General features: G+C 31.0%; 3 protein-coding genes across 12 annotated transcripts in view; all 3 read left to right on the top strand.

Moving 5' to 3' along the window:
• The window catches only part of LOC127086115 (glycine-rich protein 5), a 46,729-nt gene extending 33,415 nt beyond the window's left edge, over window positions 1-13,314 (top strand). For 6 of the 10 annotated variants that reach the window (XM_051026829.1, XM_051026828.1, XM_051026827.1 and 3 more), the window contains exon 3: window positions 17-746. In XM_051026829.1, the coding sequence (XP_050882786.1) occupies window positions 17-624 (608 nt within the window). In that variant the 3' untranslated portion in view covers window positions 625-746. Of the gene's footprint in view, window positions 1-16; window positions 747-13,222 lie in introns of those variants that run through there. The other 4 variants (XM_051026832.1, XM_051026831.1, XM_051026830.1 and 1 more) reach the window with 2 other exon arrangements.
• Window positions 13,315-16,685: 3,371 nt separating this feature from the next.
• On the top strand, window positions 16,686-21,306 carry LOC127081836 (glycine-rich cell wall structural protein 1.0). The gene is made up of 3 exons (XM_051022064.1): window positions 16,686-16,713; window positions 20,952-21,005; window positions 21,098-21,306. The coding sequence occupies exons 1-3, from the start codon at window positions 16,686-16,688 to the stop codon at window positions 21,304-21,306; spliced, it is 291 nt and encodes a 96-aa protein (XP_050878021.1).
• A 16-nt stretch (window positions 21,307-21,322) lies between these two features.
• LOC127081837 (glycine-rich RNA-binding protein 10-like) lies at window positions 21,323-21,857 on the top strand. Its single transcript, XM_051022065.1, has 2 exons — window positions 21,323-21,492; window positions 21,650-21,857. Exons 1-2 carry the CDS (start codon window positions 21,323-21,325, stop codon window positions 21,855-21,857), a joined length of 378 nt encoding a protein of 125 aa, XP_050878022.1.
• The last annotated feature ends 2,442 nt before the right edge of the window (window positions 21,858-24,299 follow it).

Consider the following 24,299-nt stretch of genomic DNA (forward strand, 5'->3'; position numbering starts at 1 on the left):
AATTTTGCAACTTTAGGTGGAAGAAAAATGATTTTGGAGTCAATTCATGATGGAAACTGCAAGGAACAAGGAGGCGAAAAGTATGGTGATAGTGAATTTGGTGGCATTGGTGGAGGTGTCAGTCAAGGAGGAGGTATTAGAGGTGGCATATGGAGAGGTAGGGAAAAAGGAGGTGGAAGTGGTAGTGAGGGAGAAGATTATGGTGGTGGAGGAAGTGGAAGTGGAAAAGGAAGAGAATGTGGTGATAAAGGCTGTAGAATTGGAGGAGATTATGGTGGTGGAGCAAGTGGTACTGGTAAAGGCAACGAAAGTGGAGGAGATTATGGTGGTGGCAAAGGCGGTGGTAGAAGAGGAGATTATGGTGGTGGAAGTGAAGGTGGAAGTGGTAGCAGAGGAGATTATAATGGTGGAGCTAGTGGTGAAAGTGGAGAAGGTGGTGGTAAATGTGGAGATTATGGAGGTAGAGCAGGTGGTGGTAAAGAAACTGGTAACGGAGGAGATTATGGTGGTGGAAGTGGTAGAGGTAACATAGAAGATTATGGTGGTGGAGGTAGTGGCCATGGATTCGGTGGTGGAAGTAGACGAGACGACGATGAAAGTGGAGAAGGTGGTGGAAGCAAATGAGAAGAATGAGGTTATTAATGCAATGGTACATGAGACTTCTATGATTTATGGAAAATATAAAAATAGAATATATACTCTATTCAAATTTCTTTTATCCTTAAACATAAGTAATAATTACAGTATTGTCTCTCTTTATGTGTAGTTCATGAATTATGAATAAAAAATATTGTGATATTCATAATATTATTATTAATAATAATAATAATAATAATAATAATCACCATCATGGAAAGTTTCCATAATTCATTATATGTGTTGTTCAGAAATACCTATTGATAAATACAAACAATACTTAAATACTCTAATTAAGAAGTGTTCAAATAATATACCGTTAATAGTATTAGTATCTTTGCAATTCACTCAATATTATTTTAAAAAATCAATCAATTCTAATGGGTCATGAAATCCCTACAAAAAAATTATTAGATTATATATTCCCTTCACTCTTCTTAATTAAGTATTGTATATAAATATTCTGAAGTATCAAATCATCATGATTCATAAATCAAAATATAAAAACTAATATTGAATGATATAAATAAAAATATAAGGTAATGACGGTGCATAATATTGTGATGAAGCTATTTCAACATTGAAGAAAGGATAATAAAATGGAAATGAGAAAGAAACTTCAAGAAGAGAGAATCATAGCTTCATTGATTATTCAAGTGTGATAGTACAACTCTTATATAGTACACTCCTATCACATAATAGCCAATCAAATGAAACTAACTAACCAAATAACCACCTAACTAACAATAGCCTTACCAACTATATTAATCAACTAATCTAATCCAATGATTAAAGTAGCTAATCTTAACAGCCCCTCTCAAGCTAAGCATGGTGAATGTTGATCATGCCAAGCTTGGAAATAAACTTGTTGAAAGTTGAAGTTGGTAATGCTTTAGTTAGAAAATCAGCAAGTTGCTCATGAGTGGAAATTGGTAGGAGCCGAAGGAAGCCTTACTGTAGTTTTTCACGGACCAAATGGCAATCGATCTCAAGATGTTTGGTTCGTTCATGAAACACCGGATTGGACGCAATATGCATTGCACTTTGGCTGTCACAATAAAGGACAGGAAGTTTGGTACATGTGATGTGCAACTCCTTCATAAGGACTACCATCCAAAGCAATTCACATGTGGCAAATGACAGCGCCCGATACTCAGCCTCCGATGATGATATGGAAATAGTATCTTATTTCTTTGCACGCCACGATATGAGAGAAGTACCAAGGAATAAGCAATATCCTGAAATGGACCTCCTTGAATCAATGCACCCTGCCCAATCAGAATCTGAGAAGCCAAGAAATTGTAATTCAGCATTCCTGCGAAACAGAATTCCTCTACCAGGGCTATTCTTCAAGTAGCGTATGACTCTACAAGCAGCATGGTAGTGTGCCATTGTTGGATTATGAAGAAACTGGTTGAGTTGCTGCATGGCATAGGTAATGTTTGGGCGTGTGGTGTTAAGATACAGCAGACAACCTATTAATCATCTATAAGCTCCAATGTCTTCAAAAGCTTTGCCACTATCCGCATGTAGCTTAACTGATGGATCAATAAGTGTGGGAGTTGGTTTGGATCCAAGCATACAAGATTCCTGCAAGAGATCAAGACAATATTTTCGTTGTGATAGTGAAATCCCTGCCTTTGAATGAGCAACCTCGAGGCCAAGAAAATACTTGAGTATGCCCAGGTTTTTGATGCTAAAATTTTCATCCAGACTGAGTTTAATACGATCAAATTCAAACATAGAGGTTCCAGCTAGGATTATGTCATCAACATAGACTAAAATAGCTCTAAATTAAGCATCAGTTTTCAAAGTGAAAAGGGAATAATCAGAAGTAGATTGAGTGTACCCTTGTTGAAGTAAAAGAGTTGTTAGCTTTTCATACCATTTGCGACTGGCTTGTTTCAGACCATATAAACTCTTTTGGAGTTTGCATACTTGATTGGGCCTATGACATGTAACACCTTCAGGTATGGTCGTATACACATCTTCCTGCAATTCCCCATGTAAAAATGCATTGTTAACATCAAGTTGATGTAAGAACCAATTTTTGATGGCTGCAGTCGCAAGAAGAGTTCTGACAGTTGTAAGCTTTGCTACAGGTAAAAAAGTATCAAAGAAATCAAGCCATTCAATTTGGTTGTAGCCCTTGGCAATAAGTCTAGCTTTATACCTCTCTATTGTGCCATATGCTTTATGCTTTACTTTGAACACCCATCTGTTACCAATTGGTTTGACATGTGGTGGCAAATCAACTATGTTCCAAGTTCTATTCTTGTATAATGCATCTAATTCAGACTTCATGGCCTTGATCCAATGTTCAGACAAACATTCTTCTTTGTAGTTCTTTGGCTCATATGTAAGAGTGATATTGGATGCAAAGGCACGATGAGATGTAGACAGAAAATGCAGTGAATCATAATTTGAAATAGGATAAGTAATTTTGGTTGTACCTGATGATGACTTGACTGTTGAAGCATCAAATGTATTGCACATATAATCTGAGAGATAATGAGGTGTATGTTTGGCTCTAACAGGCCTAGATTGAATGTTGTCATTTTCAATATCTGATGTATCAGGGATAAATTGAATGTTATGGTTCTCATCAGCATTTTCTAAAGATTCAGGGTCAATGTTAGAATGGTGCAGTGTGTCAATGGTTGTGTTAGGATGGTGGTCAAGTTCCTCAACAGTGGATTCAATACTTTGTGATGGAACAGGTATGATAGGAACATGTTGTGGTGAGTCAATGGGATCTTTGTAAGGGTGATAGTTCCAATTAGTAGAATTTGCATTTGAATAGGGAAAAATGTGCTCATGATGTATGACGTTTCTAGAAACAAGAATTGTATGACTGTTAATATCATAGAGCACCACACCCTTCATACCACTCTTGTATCCTAAGAATACACATTTTCGACCTCTTGGCTCAAGTTTTGTTCTATGCATATGTAATGTGGATGGAAAGGCTAGAGATCCAAACACTTTGAGACTATGCATATCTGGATGTGCATTATGCAGTATGAAATGAGGATAAAGATTGTTTAAAACTTGTGTAGGAAGTTTATTTATAATGAATGTTGCATGCAAAATGGCATATGACCAGAATTCCTTTGGAAGTTTTGACTGAAAAAGAAGGGCTCTTCCAACATTTAGTAAATGTTGATGTTTCTTCTCCACTCTACCATTTTGTTGTGGAGATTCAACACAACTTGTTTGATGAATGATTCCCTTAGATGCATAAAATTCAGGGAGGCTAAATTCAGGACCATTATCAATTCTGATAATTTTGACATGAAGCTTATGTTGATTTTCTATGAGACTAACAAAGTTTATAACATGCTGTCTAGCTTCAGATTTGGCTTTCATTAATGTTATCCATGTGTATCTGCTACAGTCATCAACATCAGTTAAAAAATATGAATGGTCATGTAAAGATTGAACTGCAAGAGGTCCACAAATGTCAAAATGGATCAAGTCATAAGGGTGAGCAGCTCTATTATTACTAACAGTATAAGAAAGCTTTCTTTGTCTAGCATAGCAACAAACATCACAAACATCTTTATGATTAACTTTGATAAAGGGAAATTGAGAATGTAAGTACAATAGTCTGTTTTGAGATAAGTGTCCTAATCTAAAATGCCATAAGGCTCTATCTGGTAAAGTGACATTGGCTTCTATGGCAAAGGTTAAAGCAGGTGTGTGTGTAGTAGGTGGATCATTATCTCTTAGTGTTAGGTAGCACAATCCATCTTTCTGCTCAGCAGAACCAGTCATCTTCATGGTGATTTTGTCCTGTATAACACATTGTGAATTGAGGAAATTGACATTGCAATTAGAGGATTCACACAATTTTGAAACATATAATAGATTTAAAGAAAATTTAGGAATCAAAAGAACATTATGCACAATGAAGTCAGGAAAAAAATAAATTGTGCCAGAATGTTTAGCAACAAGGCATTGTCCATTTGGCAATCTAACATTGATGGGAATAATTTTCTTATATGAATGAAACCATTGGACAAAACTACATATGTGATCAGTAGCTCCTGAATCAATGATCCAAGAACCACTACTACTATTATGCATGCAATGATATGTGTTACCTGTTGATGGATGACCAACAACAACTTGGTTGGAAGAAGCATGTCATGAAGATTGGTCAATGCTTGATTTCTGAATTAGGTCCATTAAAGCACTGAATTGACCTTGAGTCATAGGTGAATTATCACTTTTAATGTCAACACCACTAGAGGAATATCCATCATCATTTCCATCTGATGCCACATTGTTAGCTGAATTCTGAAACTGCTTCTGCATATGAGGTGGTACACCATGTTTCTTGAAGCAGTTTTCCACAGTGTGATTAGTCTTGCCACAGAATGTGCAAACACGAGCACCATGCTTGAATGTATTATTTCTTGCTCCAAACCTCTTGGAATCAGCAGCATTGATCAGTGTTTGAGACTCATCATTGGGAATAGGGAGCTGAATTTGTCGCTCATGTTGGATAACCATGGAGAATATCTTATTCATATTTGGCAAAGGATCCTTAACAATATTTGAGACTTAACTACAACAAATTGGTCATTCAAACCAGTCAAGAATCTGATAATTTGTAGCAGCGGATGATTAGATCTTGCATTGCACATAGCTTCACAAGAACATTTTATGCGACATGTACAAGTTGGTAAAGGCAAATATAAATCTAATTCTTTCCAAAGAATTTTAAGATCAGAAAAAAATCAGTTACCGATTTGGTTTCTTGCTGCAGCTCAGAAATACGAATTAGGTCACCCTGAGAAAACCTTTCTTTCAAATTGTTCCATACATCAAGCGCATTCTCCATGAAGACGATAGACTGAGAAATTGAATCTGAAACAAAATTCATGATCCAAGAATGTACTAGCATGTTGCAGCGATTCCAAGCATGCAGAGATGGATCGAAAGAATCAGCAGGAACAAGAAGAGATCCATCAATGAACTCAATCTTCATTTTGCCACCAAGAGCCTTCTTCATACTTCGAGCCCATGAATGATAGTTGGAACCAGTGAGTTTCGGAAGAATTGTAACAGAACCATGACCATTGCTGGGGTGAACAAAATAAGGTGAAGTTTGATCCAAAGTAGGATCAAGTGGTGAAGCTCGAGGAGGAGCCATGGATGCAGAAAGAAGTGAATGCAGAAAGAAAAATAGATGGAGTAGAAGGATTCAATTGGATATAAGTGGAAGGAGAATCGAATTGGCGAATGATACCATGTTGCGATGAAGCTATTTCAACATTGAAGAAAGGATAATAAAATGGAAATGCGAAAGAAACTTCAAGAAGAGAGAATCATAGCTTCATTGATTATTCAAGTGTGATAGTACAACTCTTATATAGTACACTCCTATCACACAATAGCCAATCAAATGAAACTAACCAACCAAATAACCACCTAACTAACAATAGCCTTACCAACTATATTAATCAACTAATCTAATCCAATGATTAAAGTAGCTAATCTTAACACATAATGCACTCAAATTTCTAATTTGTTGCATGAAATTTTTAATAGTAAAGTATATATACTAAGCAAGGCAAAACTAATATTCCCATAAAATCAATGCCTCGAGGATCCTGAACGGGAGTTAAAGTTCCAATTATTTTTGGGGGAAATTTATTTACATTTTGTAGTTACAAATATGATGTTATACTTTAATTTCACTTACATTTTATGGTAAGAAAAAAGGAGTGTCATGAAAGTAATCAAACAAAAGAATAATATATAATCAATTAAATGGATGTGCAAGTAGACTAGGTGAATGTAGCTTTTCTTGAATCGCACAATTTGTTTTCACCAAAATATCATTTCATATGCACGTTTAACATAACTATAGTGTTTTAACCAAAATATTACTTTAGATGCACCAAAATATTAGTTTAGATGCACGTTTAACGTAACTAACACCATACCAAACATATGCTCTTCAAGAAATTTGAACTTGAAACTTTTATCTTCTGAACACATAGATTTAGTCTATAAAAAGACTTCTAATTCTAATTTTTGTTCATCTAAATTAGTAGTTGAAACTAGAACTTGAATCAAAATTCTCAAATACTAAAAATCCATTCAAATATCTAAACTTAACTAAAATCAATATTGTTCGTTGATGTGGAGCATAACACAACTATTATTTCTTATTGATCTATCAATCTAAATCATTCTTTGATCGGTAAAACTTGTAACTCGAGATTATTTTGTATAAATTTATCAAAACCCATTTGTGTTCTTATTCTTTGATTTCATGAACTTCATTAAAATCCAAATATTGGAATTATATATTGAGCATTTTATTTTTTGTTAAGTGGATGGAGTTAGGCATTTGATATACAATAATTTAAAATTAGTGAGATTAGATAAATAAAAAGTTCGATATGACGTCTAGAAGCTATGGGTTTTTTCCTTTTCTATATAATAAATTAAAACACATGAGTTTCATCCGAAATTAATTATTCTAATTTTGAAGACAAAAATTTATTATCGTCATTTTATTTAATTACGGCAAAAGTTTACTAGCGTAAATATTTTATAAATTGGTTAATTGATATTATTATTATTATTATTATTATTATTATTTCTATTATTATTATTATTATTATTATTATTATTATTATTATTATTTGTAACACCAATATTCTTTTTCTAATTGTGCATAGTGTCTAATTGGTTAATTGATGAAGAATTAGTTGTCCTAACCTAACTCTAAGCACTTGATTAAAGGTGAGTGTCGATCAAGGGCAAATCAATATGTTCTAATGGTATTATAAAACTTAAACTAAAGAGAAACCTCATTTCTCTACATATTTTCTCTTGGTTAGTAACTTGAATATCAAATGTGACATGGGAGGAAGAATGAGCCAATGACAGTTAATGGATGTCGAGTTGCAAGTTAGAGCTAACCATCCAGGCTTCACCCAATCTATGGATGGAGTCATTTTGTTAAATCAGTGGTTATATGTGCTGATTGATTCAGAGTTGAGAAGGGTGATATTGGAATAATCTCACAATTCACCCGTGATACCCCAATTTTTCCCTTCCTTCAATAAATCGACACCTTTATCATGACATTCGCATCATCTATATAGCATAACATGTATTTCATTCCACATAATGCCTAAAATATCGACCAGAATAAACTTTTGAATTTACAGGCAGACCGATTGAACTGATTCTCAAATGAACGTGAAATTAGCGGGCGGAAATTTAAAAATCGAGCTTGCAAATGTCAATTTTATTAATCTACAATTCGTGTAGTTTAGCATGGCGTGTTCGTTTTATTTTTTTCAACTACTTTTTCAGTCGCATTTTGACCAGTCTGAGCCTTTTACCCAATCATTTTTTATTTAAAAATTGACCAAAATCTGTATGTTTTCGAGAAGTTTATTTCACGTTCATCATTTTGGTGCATTTAGTTTAATTTTTCGACCATTTTTGCACCCAACTTTTTTTCAATTTGAGTTCGTTTATCATTTTTTTGGTCAAAATGTTTGAAATATGTAAATAGAACTTTCATTGTTTTTGTTTTGAGTTAATTTTTATTATTTAGATTAATGTAATTTTATTTGATTTAATTTATTTGTAACTATTTTTACATAATTTTCACTCAATAAGGGCATGTTCGATATTTAATAAAAATAGAAAACCCTAACATATATAAGTTAATAAGTGCTGAAAGAAGAGGACCTCAATTTTACAATCCACGTCGCCTCTTTTTTGGGTCAAACAGAAATTGAAAAAAATAAAGAATTGAACCAATTGCAGCTACAGTGTGTCGTTCACTTTCCAAAGTCTCCCTCTCATTTGACATACCATCTCTTAACCCCTAGCATATACTTCTTATTGTAAAAAAAAGAAGGCTTAAATGCACTTTTGATCCCCTTAGTTTGAACATTTTAAACAATTGTTCCCCCTATTACAAAACTAGTGATTCTGGTCCCTTAATTTTGATGATCTTTGGATTTGTATGTTCCCCCTCCACTTTTACATATGTGACATTGATTATTCGGATAAAAATTTAATTTTGAATGATATATCATTGATGACTAGGATAATTTATTAATTAATATTTTTATAGAATAAATTAATAATTAATTGTTTTAATTAATATTTTTAGAAATTAATTAATTAAAATTTTGAAAAGAATTACTGGGCCTAAGCCCAATTCTTCACAACATCCTTTTCAAACTTGCCCAAGAAGACATTGAGTAATGCATTGTTGACTTTTATAAACACTAAAATTGTTTATGAAAAAAATAATGTGGGACATAATTCCCTTTTTTCCTTATGACTTCTACTCAGATCTCTATCATAAACTGAATGTGCATTGATGCTTTTCAAGATATAACCACCCAAATAAACACAATCTGGTAGCCATCAGATTATATTAGTTTTCGATGTCTAAAGATCTCAAGTAGTTCAATTTTGTTGTGCATGATATTTATCCGCTTTTACTTGTTCCGTCCAAATTCAAACTTCTTTACAACACAATTTTTTTGACGAATCATAAATTTGTACATAATACCATGTGTTCCTCTACCAATAATATACTGATCACTTAGATTCTCCGTAGCTTGATACACTCATTTCTTAAGGGATAATGACTTACTTGAGATGTTGAATTCCTGAACATATTCAAGTCCGATCCATCCAGCTCCTCCATCAATATAATACCATTGATTTAGATCAGACTCCATATCTAATTCCTTTCCAAGAAGACACCTTTGAACTATAATTACCAGTACAACAGAATTAAATATTGAGGATCCAATTGATATCATCACAATTTGAATATTACTAATATCGATACCTTTATGATCACTCGAGTAGTGTGATTTGGAGACACATGGATTTAGATTTAGGGGAGAACAAAGGTATGAAATAATAAAGAAATAAAATAAATAAATAAATAAAGCAAAACAAATCAATAAGAAAAAAAGAAACAAATAAATAAACAAAACAAACAACTCTAGAACTAAACTGTAGGTTTAACTCTCTTTAGGGATATTCCCTAGCAGAGTCACCAATTGTCGCTTATAAAAAAATATGATCTCGTGAAGCGCATCGAACACTCGCGGATGGACTGGCAGAGTCGGCATTGTTCTGTATTTATTCCTTAGAAAAGGAAAAATGACAACAAAACTGTAAGGGAAAGAAAAGGATAAGATGTGCATCGCAACCAAATTAGGGTTCAGGAGTCGGTTATGCAATGGGAAGATATTAACACCCCTCACATCCGTTGTACTCAACGGAAACCTCCTAATGTTATAAGGTTGATTATTTGTTAAGGGTTTATTTATTTTATTTTATTTTTATTCGAGTGTTTACAAAAATAAATTATTTACAATGGAAAAAGCTTTTTTAATTATTATGCTCGCCAAGGTTTCAAAACTTCGTGTCTACGTATTCTATTGTGCAATGAGAAAATCAGAGCATCGTAGTTCAGAAAAAAGTTTGTGTGTTGGTTGCTTTTATATAATATGATTTAAGTCATTCTTGTGTTCAAACCTCGACTTATATGCTCGCACAATGGAGGCTTAAGCGCTTGTTTTTGTTTCGCGTTGAAAATAACTTGAACTATCCTTTTATGAAAAATATTTTTGGAATGGGGTACCGGGGCACATAAAAGGTTTAAATAGTGATGTTTGATTTTAAGTGTTTTGGTTCTAAATAATCGATCGATGCAGAGAGCGCTAACCAATCAATTACTCAAGGACATGGTGGATGTCTATCCACCTTCGATTTGCAAAAAATATTGATTTAATTTAACTTATAAAAGTAGTTTGATGATATGTACAAATATGAATTATTTACAAGTTGAGAAAAAAATCTTAATTTCTATTTATTTTATTAATTTGAATATAAGAAGGAATATTTTATATATATTTTTAAAATAGAATTTGAATAAGAAGAAGGATTATGATTGGTTGTTTGAACTTATAAAATAAAGGGAAATATTATTCATCATTAACCAACTAATATAAAATTTAAATTAAAATAAAAAACTTTTATTTTAAATTAAATAAAAGAGGATAGTTTTTTGTAACTTTTGTTGTATAGCTTTTGTAGGTAGCATACTTAATTTTATTTATATAATATTATTATCAGAAAGACTTAAATAAATATTACCTACACATTTCAGAGATTAATATAAATTAATTTTGCAAGATCAAAAACAAAAATGACATATAATTGTAATGATTAAAACCAAACAAAAAATATAAGACTAAAAAAAATATTGATAAATATCATATACTTATTAAATTTAAATAAAAAATATTTTAATAAAATTTCTTAAAATACACACATTAAATATATTCTTCTTTTTAATATGTATATGAAATGACAAATAAAAACATCTAATCTAATAATATTAGCATTATCAATTGACTAGTCCTCACATAATGTTTAAAAAAAAAAGTGAGAATGGAAAATAAAAATTAACCAAGGTTGTAACTAATTTTTCTTAGCAAGATAGTAGTATAGAATTTAAAAAAAAAAAAACATTGCCACCGCCCTACTCAACTTTGTAATCTCATTTTATTTTTCTTCCCAAGCAAGTTACAATTTTCATGGATTCTTAAACTTTCGTTTTGTCATCAACCTTAACTTAGATGCCTTTTTTACACGTCCTTTTTCATATCTTCTTCAACAAAATTGGATGAAACTTAAATTTAATATGGTGACAAAAATAGTGTTAAAGATAAGGCCCCATATTATTAATAGCATTTAATTTGATGATACTCTTGAGGCTCTATAAATAAGAGTGTTATAAGCAAGGACGAAGCCAAAAATATTTTAGACGGGGGGAAACATATAAAATATTAAAAATAAATTTAATTAATATGCACTATAATTTTACCATTCTTTTACATATATCTTTAATTATATTTAAATATTATTTTATTTATTATATTATTAATCAAATATTTTTATAGAATCTCTATATAATGAGATGTATTTCGATATATGTATGATATTTGTACATCATACAATCCAATTATACTCTTACAACTATAAATAATCCATTATATTTTAATTATAACCTATATTCTTTCATTTTTAATATAAATCGTTTCTGAACTTTTCATGTGGATTATAAGATATTATAGAAAACTCAATATATATATATATATATATATATATATATATATATATATATATATATATATATATATATATATATATATATATATTATATATATATATATATATATATATATATATATATATATATATATATATATATATATATATATATATATATAATTTGTCCCAATTTTTCTTAATGTTGCGGTGAAAATTGCCGAACATATATTGGTTTAATTTAAGAAAAAACAATGTCTTAGTTAAAAGTCATGCATCATGAAATAGAAAATAGAAAAGTTTACAGCAAAATACCACTTACATTATATTAGTAAACGTACAGATTTGAATTGTTTGTGGCGGCAATGACCCACATACTTGCCTATGTAGTTCCGCCCCTGGTTGTAAGAACATTTTCTTCCATCCTTTTTTCAAGTATCATTGCGTTTTCTGTTTATTTATTTACAATGATGAATTTCAAATCTTTTGTTTTTCTCATATTTCTGGATGGTGTGATTCTCATCTCTGTAGTGGTGGCGGATGAACCAAATCCTGATCCACCAAGTATGAACCTTGAAATTAACATCAATTTATTTATTTATCAACTTTGTTTAAGATTTAGGTGAATTAAATTTGTGCATGAAATTGATAAAAGATTTTAAGAAAAAACATCCATATGATGAATTTTTATAACCACTCTTCGTATGAATGCATTTGGTGTATGATTAAATTTTGTTGTTATACTAACTTAATTATGTATGTTGTTGATGAAGGTCCAAAGATAAGCATCTATGAAGAGCTTAAGGGGTGTTACAAGCATGAAAAAGGTATAAAAATTATATGTTTTATATTACTGGGATTGATAAGTAATGTGAATCTTGGTTAATTAAGTCAATTTTGTAAAATTTTGCAACTTTAGGTGGTAGAAAAATTATTTTGGAGCCAATTCATGATGGAAACTGCAAGGAACAAGGAGGCGAAAAGTATGGTGATAACGAATTTGGTGGTATTGGTGGCGGTGTCAGTCAAGGAGGAGGTAGTAGAGGTGGCATATGGAGAGGTAGGGAAAAAGGAGGTGGAAGTGGTAGTGATGGAAAAGATTATGGTAGTGGAGGAAGTGGAAGTGGAAAAGGAAGAGAATGTGGTGATAAAGGTAATAAAATTGGAGGAGATTATGGTGTAGGAGCAAGTGGTGCTGGTAAAGGCAACGAAAGTGAAGGAGATTATGGTGGTGGAAGTGAAGGTGGAAGTGGTAGCATAGGAGATTACGGTGGTGGAAGTGAAGGTGGAAGTGGTAGCAGAGGAGTTTATGGTGGTGGAGCTAGTGGAGAAAGTGGAGAAGGTGGTGGTAAATGGGGAGATTATGGAGATGGAGCAGGTGGTGGTAAAGGAACTGGTAGCGGAGGAGATTATGGTGGTGGAAGTGGTAGAGGTAACATAGGAGATTATGGTGGTGGAGGTAGTGGCCATGGATCCGGTGGTGGAAGTAGACGAGACGACAATGAAAGTGGAGAAGGTGGTGGAAGCAAATGAGAAGAAGGAGGTTATTAATGCAATGGTACATGAGACTTCTATGATTTATGGCAAATATAAAAATAAAATATATACTCTATTCAAATTTCTTTTATCCTTAAACATACGTCATAATTATAGTATTGTCTCTCTTTATGTGTAGTACATGAATTATGAATAAAAAATATTGAGATATTGATAATATTAATAATAATAATAATAATAATAATAATCACCATCATGGAAAGTTTCCATAATTCATTATATGTTTTGTTGAGAAATACCTATTGATAAATACAAACAATACTTAAATACTCTAATTAAAAAGTTTTCAAATAATATAACGTTAATAGTATTAGTATCTTTGCAATTCACTCAATATTATTTTAAAAAATCAATCAATTCTAATGGGTCATGAAATCCCTACAAAAAAAATTATTAGATTATATATTCCCTTCACCCTTCTTAATTAAGTATTGTATATAAATATTCTGAAGTATCAAATCATCATGATTCATAAATAAAAATATAAAAACTAATATTGAATGACATAAATAAAAATATAAGGTAATGACGGATGCATAAGACACTCAAATTTTTAATTTGTTATATGAAAATTTTAATAGTAAAGTATATATACTAGGCAAGGCGAAACTAATATTCCCACAAAATCAATGCCTCGAGGATCCTGAACGGGAGTTAAAGATCTAATTGTTTTGGGGGGAAAATTATTTACATTTTTTAGTTACCAATATGATGTTATACTTTAATTTCACTTATATTTTATGGTAAGAAAAAAGGAGTGTCATGAAAGTAATAAAACAAAAAAATAATATATAATTAATTAAATGGATGTGCAAGCAGACTAAGTGAATGTAGCTTTTGCTTGAATAACACAATTTGTTTTCACCAAAATATCATTTCAGATGCACGTTTAACATAACTAACGTGTTTTAATGCTCTTCAAGAAATTTGAATTTGAAACTTTTATCTTCTGAAAACGTAGATTTAGTCTATAAAAAGAATTCTAATTCTAATTTTTGTTCATCTAAATTAGTAGTTGAAACGATAACTTGAATCAAAATTCTCAAATACTAAAAAATCCATACAAATATCTAAACTTAACTAAAATCGATATTGTTCGTTGATGTGGAGCATAACACAAGTATTATTTCTTATTGATCTATCGATCTAAATCATTCTTTGATCGGTAAAACTTGTAACTCGAGATTATTTTGTATAAATTTATCAAAACCCATTTGTGTTCTTATTATTTGATTTCATGAATTTCATTAAAAACCAAACATTGGAATTATATATTGTGCATTTTAATTTTTGTTAACTGGAGTTAGACATTTGATATACAATAATTTAAAATTAGTGAGATTAGATAAATAAGAAGTTCGATATGTCGTCTAGAAGCTATGGGTTTTTTCCTTTTCTGTATTATGAATTAAAACACATGAACTTCATCAGAAATTAATTATTCTAATTTTGAAGACAAAAATTTATTATCGTCATTTTATTTAATTACGATAAAAACTTATCCGCGTAAATATTTTATAAATTGGTTAATTCATATTATTATTATTATTATTATTATTATTATTATTATTATTATTTATAACACCCATATTCTTTTCCTAATTGTACTTAGTGTCTAATTGGTTAATTGGTGAAGAATTAGTTGTCCTAACCTAACTCTAAGCACTTGATTAGAGGTAAGTGTCGATCATTAGTAATAAGGGTCCATGTGCAAGGGCAAATCAATATGCCCTAATGGTATTATAAAACTTAAACTACAGAGAAACCTCATTTCTCTACATATTTTCTCTTGGTTAGTAACTTGAATATCAAATGTGACATGAGAGGAAGAATAAGCCAATGACAGTTAATGGATATCGAGTTGCAAGTTAGAGTTAACCATCTAGGATTCACCCAACCTATGGATGGAGTCATTTTGTTAAATCAGTGGTTATATGTTCTGATTGATTCAGAGTTGAGAAGGGTGATATTTGAATAATCTCACAATTCACCTGTCATACCCCAATTTTGCCCTTCCTTCAATAAATCGACACCTTTATACATTCACATCATCTATATAGCATAAAATGCATTTCATTCCACATAATGCCTAAGATATCGACCAGAATAAACTTTTTAATTTACAGGCAGAGCGATTGAACTGATTCTCAAATGAACGTGAAATTAGCGACCAGAATAATGCCTAAGATATCGACCAGAATAAACTTTTTAATTTACAGGCAGAGCATTTCATTTTATTTTTTCAACTACTTTTTCAGTCGCATTTTGACCAGTCTGAGCCTTTTAGAGAAATTTATTTCACGCTCATCATTTTGGTGCATTTAGTTTAATTTTTCGAGCATTTTTGCACCCAACTTTTTTCAATTTGAGTTCGTTTATCATTTTTTGGGGTCAAACAGAAATTGAAAAAAATAAAGAATTGAACCAAAGCAGCTAAAGTGTGTCGTTCACTTTCCAAAATCTCCCTCTCATTTCACATACCATCTCTTAACCCCTAGCATATACTTCTTATTGTAAAAAAAGAAGGCTTAAATGCACTTTTGATCCCCTTAGTTTGAGCATTTTAAACAATTGTTTATAAAACTAGTGATTCTGCTCCCTTAATTTTGATGGTCTTTATATTTTTGTGTTCCCCCTCCACTTTAATGGGCCTAAACCCAATTCATAACAACATCCTTTTAAACTTGCCTAAGAAGACATTGGGTAATGCATTGTTGACTTTTATAAACACTAAAGTTGTTTATGAAAAAAACAATGTGGGACATAATTCCCCCTTTTCCTTATGAATTCTACTCAGATCTCAATCATAAACTGAATGTGCATTGATGCTTTTCAAGATATAACCACCCAAATAAACACAATCTGGTAGCCATCGGATTAGATTAGTTTTCGATGTCTAAAGATATCAAGGAGTTTAATTTCATTGTGCATGATATTTAACCGCTCTTACTTGTTCCGTCCAAATTCAAACTTCTTTACAACACAAATTTTTTGACGAATCATAACTTTGTACATAATACCATGTGTTCCTCTACCAATAATATATTGATCACTTAGATTTTCCGTAGCTTGCATCACTCGTTTCTTAAGGGAGAATGACTTACCTGAGATGTTGAATTCCTGAACATATTCAAGTCCAATACATCCAGCTCCTCCATCAATATAATACCATTGATTTAGATTAGACTCCATATCTGATTCCTTTCCAAGAAGACACCTTTGAACTATAATTACCATTACTAATATTGAGGATCCAATTGATATCATCACAATTGATATTGAGGATCCAATTGATATCATCACAATTTGAACATTACTAATATGGATACCTTTATGATCAGTTGAGTAGTGTGATTTGGAGACACATGGATTTAGATTTAGGGGAGAAGAAAGGTATGAAATAATAAAGAAATAAAATCAATAAATAAAGCAAAACAAATAAATAATATAAAAATAAAAAAAATAAACAAACAAAACAAGCAGCCCTAGAACTAAATAGTAGGTTTAACTCTCTTTAGGGATATTCCCTAGTAGAGTCGTCAGTTGTCGCATATAAAAAAATATGATCTCGTGAAGCACATAGAACACTCGCGGATGGACTGGCAGAGTCAACACTGTTCTCTATTTATTCCTAAGAAAAGGGAAAATGACAATAAAATTGTAAGGGCAATAAAAGGATAAGATGTTCATCGCAACCAAAATAGGGTTTGGGAGTCGGTTATGCAAGGGGAAGGTATTAACACCCCTCACATCCGCTGTACTCAACGGGAACCTCCTAAATTTATAAGGTTGATTATTTGTTAAGGTCCTATTTATTTTATTTTATTTTTATTCGAGTATTTAGAAAAATAAATTATTTACAATGGAAAAAGGTTTTTTAGTTATTATGCTCGCCAAGGTTCCAAAACTTCGTGTCTACGTATTTTCATTGTGCAATGAGAAAATCAAAGCATCGTAGTTCAAAAAAAAAGTTTGTGTGTTAGTTGCTTTTATATAATATAAGTTAAGTCATTTTTGCGTGCAAACCTCGGCTTGTATGCTCGCACGATAGAGGCTTAAGCGCTTGTTTTTGTTTCGTGTTGAAAATAACTTGAACTATCCTTTTATGAAAAATATTTTTGGAATGGTGTACCAGGGCACATAAAAGGTTTGATTTTAATTGTTTTAGTTCTAAGTAATCAATCGATGCAGAGAGCGCTAACCAATCAATTGCTTAGGGACATGATGGATGTGTATCCACCTTCGATTTGCAAAAAAGATTGATTTAATTTAACTTATAAAAGTAGTTTGATGATATGTACAAATATGAATTATTTACAAGTTGAGAAAAAAATCTTATTTTCTATTTATTTTATTAATTTGAATATAAGAAGGAATGTTTTATATATTTTTTAAAAATAGAATTTGAATAAGAAGAAGGATTATGATTGGTTGTTTGAACTTATAAAATAAAGGGAAATATTATTCATCATTCTTCATCATTAACCAACTAATATAAACTTTAAATTAAAATGAATTTTTTTTGTTTTAAATTAAATAAAAAAGGATAGTTTTTGTAACTAGCTAACAATTAATTAAATTAATTAACACCTAAGCACAATTAAAAACACACTAAATGACTAACTTAAAAATACAAATAAATAATAAATAGAATAAGAAATAAGAAAATAAAATAGAATTGGGAGGGGGTTCAAATTCAGTGGGGTTATTGGACTTTAAGCAACACTGGAGGGTGTGAGAATCAATGGCACTCTACTTAATATTAAAAATATGATAAGTTTATAAAGAGAAAAATAAAAAGGCACTCTACCCAATAATAATAAATAATAATAATAATAGATAATGATTTAATGATAATACTTAATAATAATCTAAATAATACTTAATACTTAATAATAAAGTTACTAATTTTGCTAAATAATCACAATGACCAAAAATAGTAATATTAGCAACAAAAATTAAAAACTCTTTATGTGCTAGTAAACTTAAAAAAGAGGATAAAAGTCAAAATTGTCCTCCTTTGACTTTTAGGTCATTCGAGTTGACCGTATGACTTACTCATGAATGACTTAGACGGAACATGGCATCAGATGATAACTCAGGTGAACTGAGAGTGACACAAGGCACTCATGCACCAGACCTACCCTAATGGAAACTATGATTTTAAAAGACTGAGATGGATAAAGTAAATGGGGTCAAAGTTTTGGGTATGACAATGACCAACACCTTTAGAATGTCAAGTCACACCATGAAAACAAGTTTTAGGTAGCAAATCTAAATCATAAATTAATAACAAAGATCCATCAATATTAAATCTTGAATAAACTTACATAGAACTCCATGAACTATTCAGTACTGGAACATAATGACTACATCTATATCCAACAAAGATATTTTTAGCTACGCTTACTCATCGTAGTTGTTTCGATAATCCCGCAAAGATAATCTTTGAATTTTATCTGCCATATCACCTGAGCAACGTTCATGCCTTAAATCTCCCACTCTTATTCTCATGTTGGAGACCAATGTGAACCTACTCCAATTCTATACTACCTCAATCCACCGAAACTCCCCTAAAATTTAATTGGGAACCCCTATTTATTATTGATGAAACAAGAGTTTCGATGGGCGCATTGTCCTTTCGACCAGCGAGCCTGCTTTTCTTTTAAGGTAAGCAACTCCTAGTTAGGGCTACAGTTGGCCATATTCCCCCTCCGGCATTGGGAGCACCGCTATCCCTCGATCAACGAAGAAACCCTTCCTTCACCACGAAGTAACTTAGCATTGAAGTATTCTAGCTTCTTAAGTTTGTTAAGCGTGCCAATAGTCATGACTCATCGAGCCCGTCTTGGCTGAAACTTTGTTGGGACTTTGTTTTTGCTAGGCCTTTATGCTATGATTTATGATTTTCCAGTTCTTTTTACATGTTTTTGATTAATACATACTAGAAAAATCCAAAAAGTTGTTCTAATGCTTTTTATAGGTAAATTGGGTTTTTTTTGTCATGATTGCTTGTAAAATAAGTTAATAAGTTTTTATGTATTTAACGTATTTCTGGACCTTATTAGTGATTAACATCATCTATCCTTGAAGAATTATTTGAATTCTTATAGTTCTGATTTCATCTTTGCTGCAGAACCGGTGATTCTAATTAACGAAATACCTTTATGAAGGATAAGTTATGTCTTCCCTATTACCATTTTTCATAGAGTAATTTTTACTATTCCTTTTGTTCGGGGTTTTGGTATAGTGGTCTCATGTACATAATTTTCATTTTATTTTTATTTGAGCTATGGACAAAGGACAAGGGTAGCTAGTAGTGCCAACATAATTGAGATGTTTAGTTATTCCCTTGATGTCAGAATGCTCTTAATTCAATAGGAAAAAATAGAAGATAAAAAGTACGAGGGAGATGCATCTATCTATAAAAAAAATAAAAATAGATTCAGTCTCTACAAATATATAATTTCTTTTATTTAGTTTTAATTCTTAGAAATATATGTCATTTAGTTTTAAATCATTGTTATTTTGTTGTATAGCTTTTGTAGTATAGCTTTTGTAGGTAGCATATTTAGTTTTAGTTCTATAATGTTATTATCAGAAAGACTTAAATACATATTACCTACACATATCAGAGATTAATCTAAATTAATTTTGCAAGATCAAAAACAAAAATGACATATAATTGTGATGATTAAAACCAAACAAAAAATATAAGACTAAAAAAGTATTGATAAATATCATATACTTATTTAATTTAAATAAAAAATATTTTAATAAAATTTCTTATAATAAACACATTAAATATATTCTTCTTTTTAATATGTATACGAAATGACAAATAAAAACGTCTAATCTAATAATATTAGCATTATCAATTGACTAGTCCTCACATAATGTTTTTAAAAAAAGTGAGAATTAAAAATAAAAATTAATCAAGGTTGTAACTAATTTTTCTTAGCAAGATAGTAATATAATTTTTTTTAAAAAAAACATTGCCACCGCCCTACTCAACTTTGTAATCTCATTTTATTTTTCTTCCTAAGCAAGTTGCAATTTTCATTAATTCTTTAACTTTCTTTTTGTCATCAATCCTAACTTAGATGCCTTTTTATGTGTCATTTTTCATATCTTCTTCAACAAAATTGGATGAAACTTAATTTTAATATGGTGACAAAAAAATAGTGTTAATGATAAGGCCCTATATTATTAATAGCATTTAATTTTTGATAATACTTTTGAGGCACTATAAATAAGAGTGTTGTAAGAACATTTTCTTCCATCCTTTTTTCAAGTATCTTTTTGTTTTATGTTTATTTATTTACAATGATGAATTTCAAATCTTTTGTTTGTCTCATACTTTTGACGGGTGTGATTCTCATCTCTGCAGTGGTGGCTGATGAGCCGAATCCTGATCCACCAAGTATGAACCTTGAAATCATCATAAATTTATTTGTTTATCAACTTTGTTTAAGATTTTGGTGAATTAAATGTGTGCATGAAACTGATAAAAGATTTTAGAAAAAAACATCCATATGATGAATTTTTATAACCACTCCCCCATGAATATATTTGGCGTATGATTAAATTTTGTTGTTACAATAACTTAATTATTCATGATGTTGATGAAGGTGCAAAGATAAGTGTCTATGAAGAGCTTAAGGAATGTTACAAGCATGAAAAAGGTAAATTTTTTATATGTTTTATTTTAATGGGATTGATAAGTAATATGAATCTTGATTAATTAAGTCAATTGTGTAAAACTTTGCAACTTTAGGTGGAACAAAAATGATTTTGGAGCCACTTCATGATGGAAACTGTAAGGAAAAAGGAGGTGGAGAGTATGGTGATAGCGGATTTGGTGTTATTGGTGGCGATGGCAGTCAAGGAGGAGGTAGTAGAGGTGGAATAGGGAGAGATGGGGAAAAAGGAGGTGGAAGTGGTAGTGATGGAGATGATTATGGTGGTGGAGGAAGTGGAAGTTGAAAAGGAAGAGAATATGATGGTAAATGCAGTGGTAGTGGAGGAGATTATGGTGGTGCAACAAATGGTGCTGGTAAAGGAAGTGAAAGTGGGGGAGATTGTGGTGGTGGAAGAAGTGGTGATTGTAAATACAACGGTAAAGAAGGAGATTGTGGTGGTGGAAGTGGAGGAGGATATGGGGAAGGTGGGGTAAAGGAGGAGATTATGGTGGTGGAGTGGATGGTAGTAAAGGAAGTGGAAGTGGAGGTGATTATGATGGTGGCAAAGGCGGTGATAGTGGAGGAGATTATGGCGGTGGAAGTGGAGGTTGAAGTGGTAACATAAGAGATTATGGTGGTGGAGCTAGTGGTGGAAGTGGAGAAGGTGGTGGTAAATGGGGAGATTATGGTGGTGGAACAAATGGTGGTAAATGCACTGGTAGTGGAGGAGATTATGGTGGTGGAAGTGGTAGCAGTAACGGAGGAAATTATGGTTGTGGAGGTAGTGGCCATGGGTTTGGTGGTGGAAGTAGACGAGACGATAATGAAAATGGAAGAGGTGGTGAAAGCAAATGAGGATAAGGAGGTTAATAATACAATGGTACATGAGACTTCTATGATTTATGGCAAATTTAAAAAGAGAATATATACTCTATTCAAATTTCCTTAATCCTTAAACATATGTCACAATTATAGTTTTGTCTCTCTTTATGTGTAGTTCATGAATTATGAATAATAAAAATTGAGATATTGATAATAATAATAATAATAATAATAATAATAATAATAATAATAATAATAATAATAATAATAATAATAATAATAATAATAATAATAATAATAATAATATTTATCACTGCAGAGATGAAATTTTTTTCCAAATGAAATTTTTTAAATGGTTAACCAAACTTCCGATTTGTTGTACGGAAATTTAATAGTAAAGTATATATACTAATCAAGGTGAAACTAATATTATCACAAAATCAATGCCTAGAGGATAGTGAATTGGGAATTAAAAATCAAATTGATTTGGGAAAAAATTATTTACATTTTTTAGTTACCAATACGATGTTATACTTTAACTTAATTACATTTTATGGTAAGAAAAAAGGAGTATTATGAAAGTAATAAACAAAAAAAATAATATATAATTAGTTAAATGCATGACTAAGTGAATGTTTAGTGTGGTATTACATTTGTTGTGGATTTAGTTTTGGAGAACTATTTTATATGTAGTTTTTGCTTGAATAGCACAATTTATTTTCACCAAAATATCATTTCAGATGCACGTTTAACATAACCAATATGTTTCCACCAAAATATTACTTTAGGTGCACGTTTAACATAACTAACGCCATACCAAACATATGCTCTTCAAGAAATTTGAATTTGAAACTTTTATCTTCTAAAAACGTAGATTTAGTCTATAAACATAATTCTAATTCTAATTTTTGTTCATCTAAATTAGTAGTTGAGACTAGAACTTGAATTAAAATTCTTTAATACTGAAAAAGCCATACAAATATCTAAAGTTAACTAAAATTGATATTGTTTGTTGATGTGGAGCATAACATAAGTATTATTTCTTATCTATCTATCGATCTAAATCATTCTTTGATCAGTAAAACTTGCAACTCAAGTCTATTTTGTATAAATTTATCATAACCCATTTGTGTTCTTGTTCTTTGATTTCATGAATTTCATTAAAAACCAAACATTGAAATTATATATTTTGACAAATAATTTTTGTTAAGTGGAGTTAGGCGTTTGATATACAATTATCGAAAATTAGTGAGATTAGATAAATAAGATGTTTGATATGTCGTCTAAAGGCTATGATTTTTTCCCTATCTATATTATAAATTAAAACACATGAATTTCATGGGAAATTAATTATTCTAATTTTGAAAACAAAAATTTATAATCGTCATTTTATTTAATTATGGTAAAAATTTATCCGCGTAAATATTTCATATTAAAATTGGTTAATTGATATTTTTATTATTATTATTATTATTATTATTATTATTATTATTATTATTATTATTATTATTATTATTATTTGTAACACCCATATTCTCTTCCTAATTATGCTTAGTGTCTAATTTGTTAATTGATGCAGAATTAGTTGTCCTAACCTAACTCTAATCACTTGATTAAAGTGAGTGTCGATCATTAGTAATAAGGTTCCATGTGCAAGGGAAAATCAATATGTTATAATGGTATTATAAAACTTAAACTAAAGAGAAACCTCATTTCTCTTCATATTTTCTCTTGGTTAGTAACTTGAATATCACATGTGACCTGAGAGGAAGAATAAGCCAAATTCAGTTAATGGATGTCGAGTTACAAGCTAGAGCTAATCATCTAGGCTTCACCCAACCCATGGATGGAGTCCTTTTGTTCAATTAGAGGTTATCTGTGTCAATTGATTCAGAGTTGAGAAGGGTGATATTGGAAGAAGCTCACAATTCACCTGTCATACCCCAATTTTTCCCTTCCTTCAATAAATTGACACCTTTATCATGACATTCACATCATCTATATAATATAACATGCATTACATTCTGCGTAATGCCTAAAATATCGACCAGAATAAACTTTCGGATTTACAGACAGATCGATTGACCTGATTCTCAAATGTATGTGAAATTAGCGGGCGGAAATTTTAAAATCGAGCTTACAGACGTCAATTTTATTAACCTACAATGTTGACAATGTATCAAGTGTGAGAAGTGTGGGTAATAGTCCCACATTGGTTGGAAATATGGAGACTTGAGCATTTATAAATGAGAGAACTCATGCACCTATCACCTTAAGATTTTAGATGAATATGTGGTGTTTGTCTCATAAAGGTGTTGCTCTAAAAGAAGAAGTCCCGCAATGTTCAATGCTCCCTAATGAAAAACTCCCCCAATAAATGGTATCATGAGCCTTTGGTTCAAGAAAGGGACCGACTTACTTGTATCGAAAGTCAACGGCGCCATTATGGTGAATAAGAAACGTTTCGTTGAAGAG

Source organism: Lathyrus oleraceus, chromosome 5, assembly GCF_024323335.1.
Source record: "Lathyrus oleraceus cultivar Zhongwan6 chromosome 5, CAAS_Psat_ZW6_1.0, whole genome shotgun sequence".
In the NCBI taxonomy this organism is placed as follows: Eukaryota; Viridiplantae; Streptophyta; class Magnoliopsida; order Fabales; family Fabaceae; genus Lathyrus; species Lathyrus oleraceus.

Excerpts from the sequence above, each read along its gene's own strand:
- LOC127081837 (XM_051022065.1), top strand. The coding sequence starts at position 21,323 with ATGGTAAATGCAGTGGTAGTGGAGGAGATTATGGTGGTGCAACAAATG. Across the intron at positions 21,493-21,649 it reads GAGGATATGGGGAAGGTGGG|TGGTGGAAGTGGAGAAGGTG; the intron begins GTAAAGGAGGAG and ends TGGTGGAGCTAG.
- LOC127081836 (XM_051022064.1), top strand. The coding sequence starts at position 16,686 with ATGGATTTAGATTTAGGGGAGAAGAAAG. Across the intron at positions 16,714-20,951 it reads AGATTTAGGGGAGAAGAAAG|GTGCAAAGATAAGTGTCTAT; the intron begins GTATGAAATAAT and ends ATGTTGATGAAG. Across the intron at positions 21,006-21,097 it reads ATGTTACAAGCATGAAAAAG|GTGGAACAAAAATGATTTTG; the intron begins GTAAATTTTTTA and ends TTGCAACTTTAG.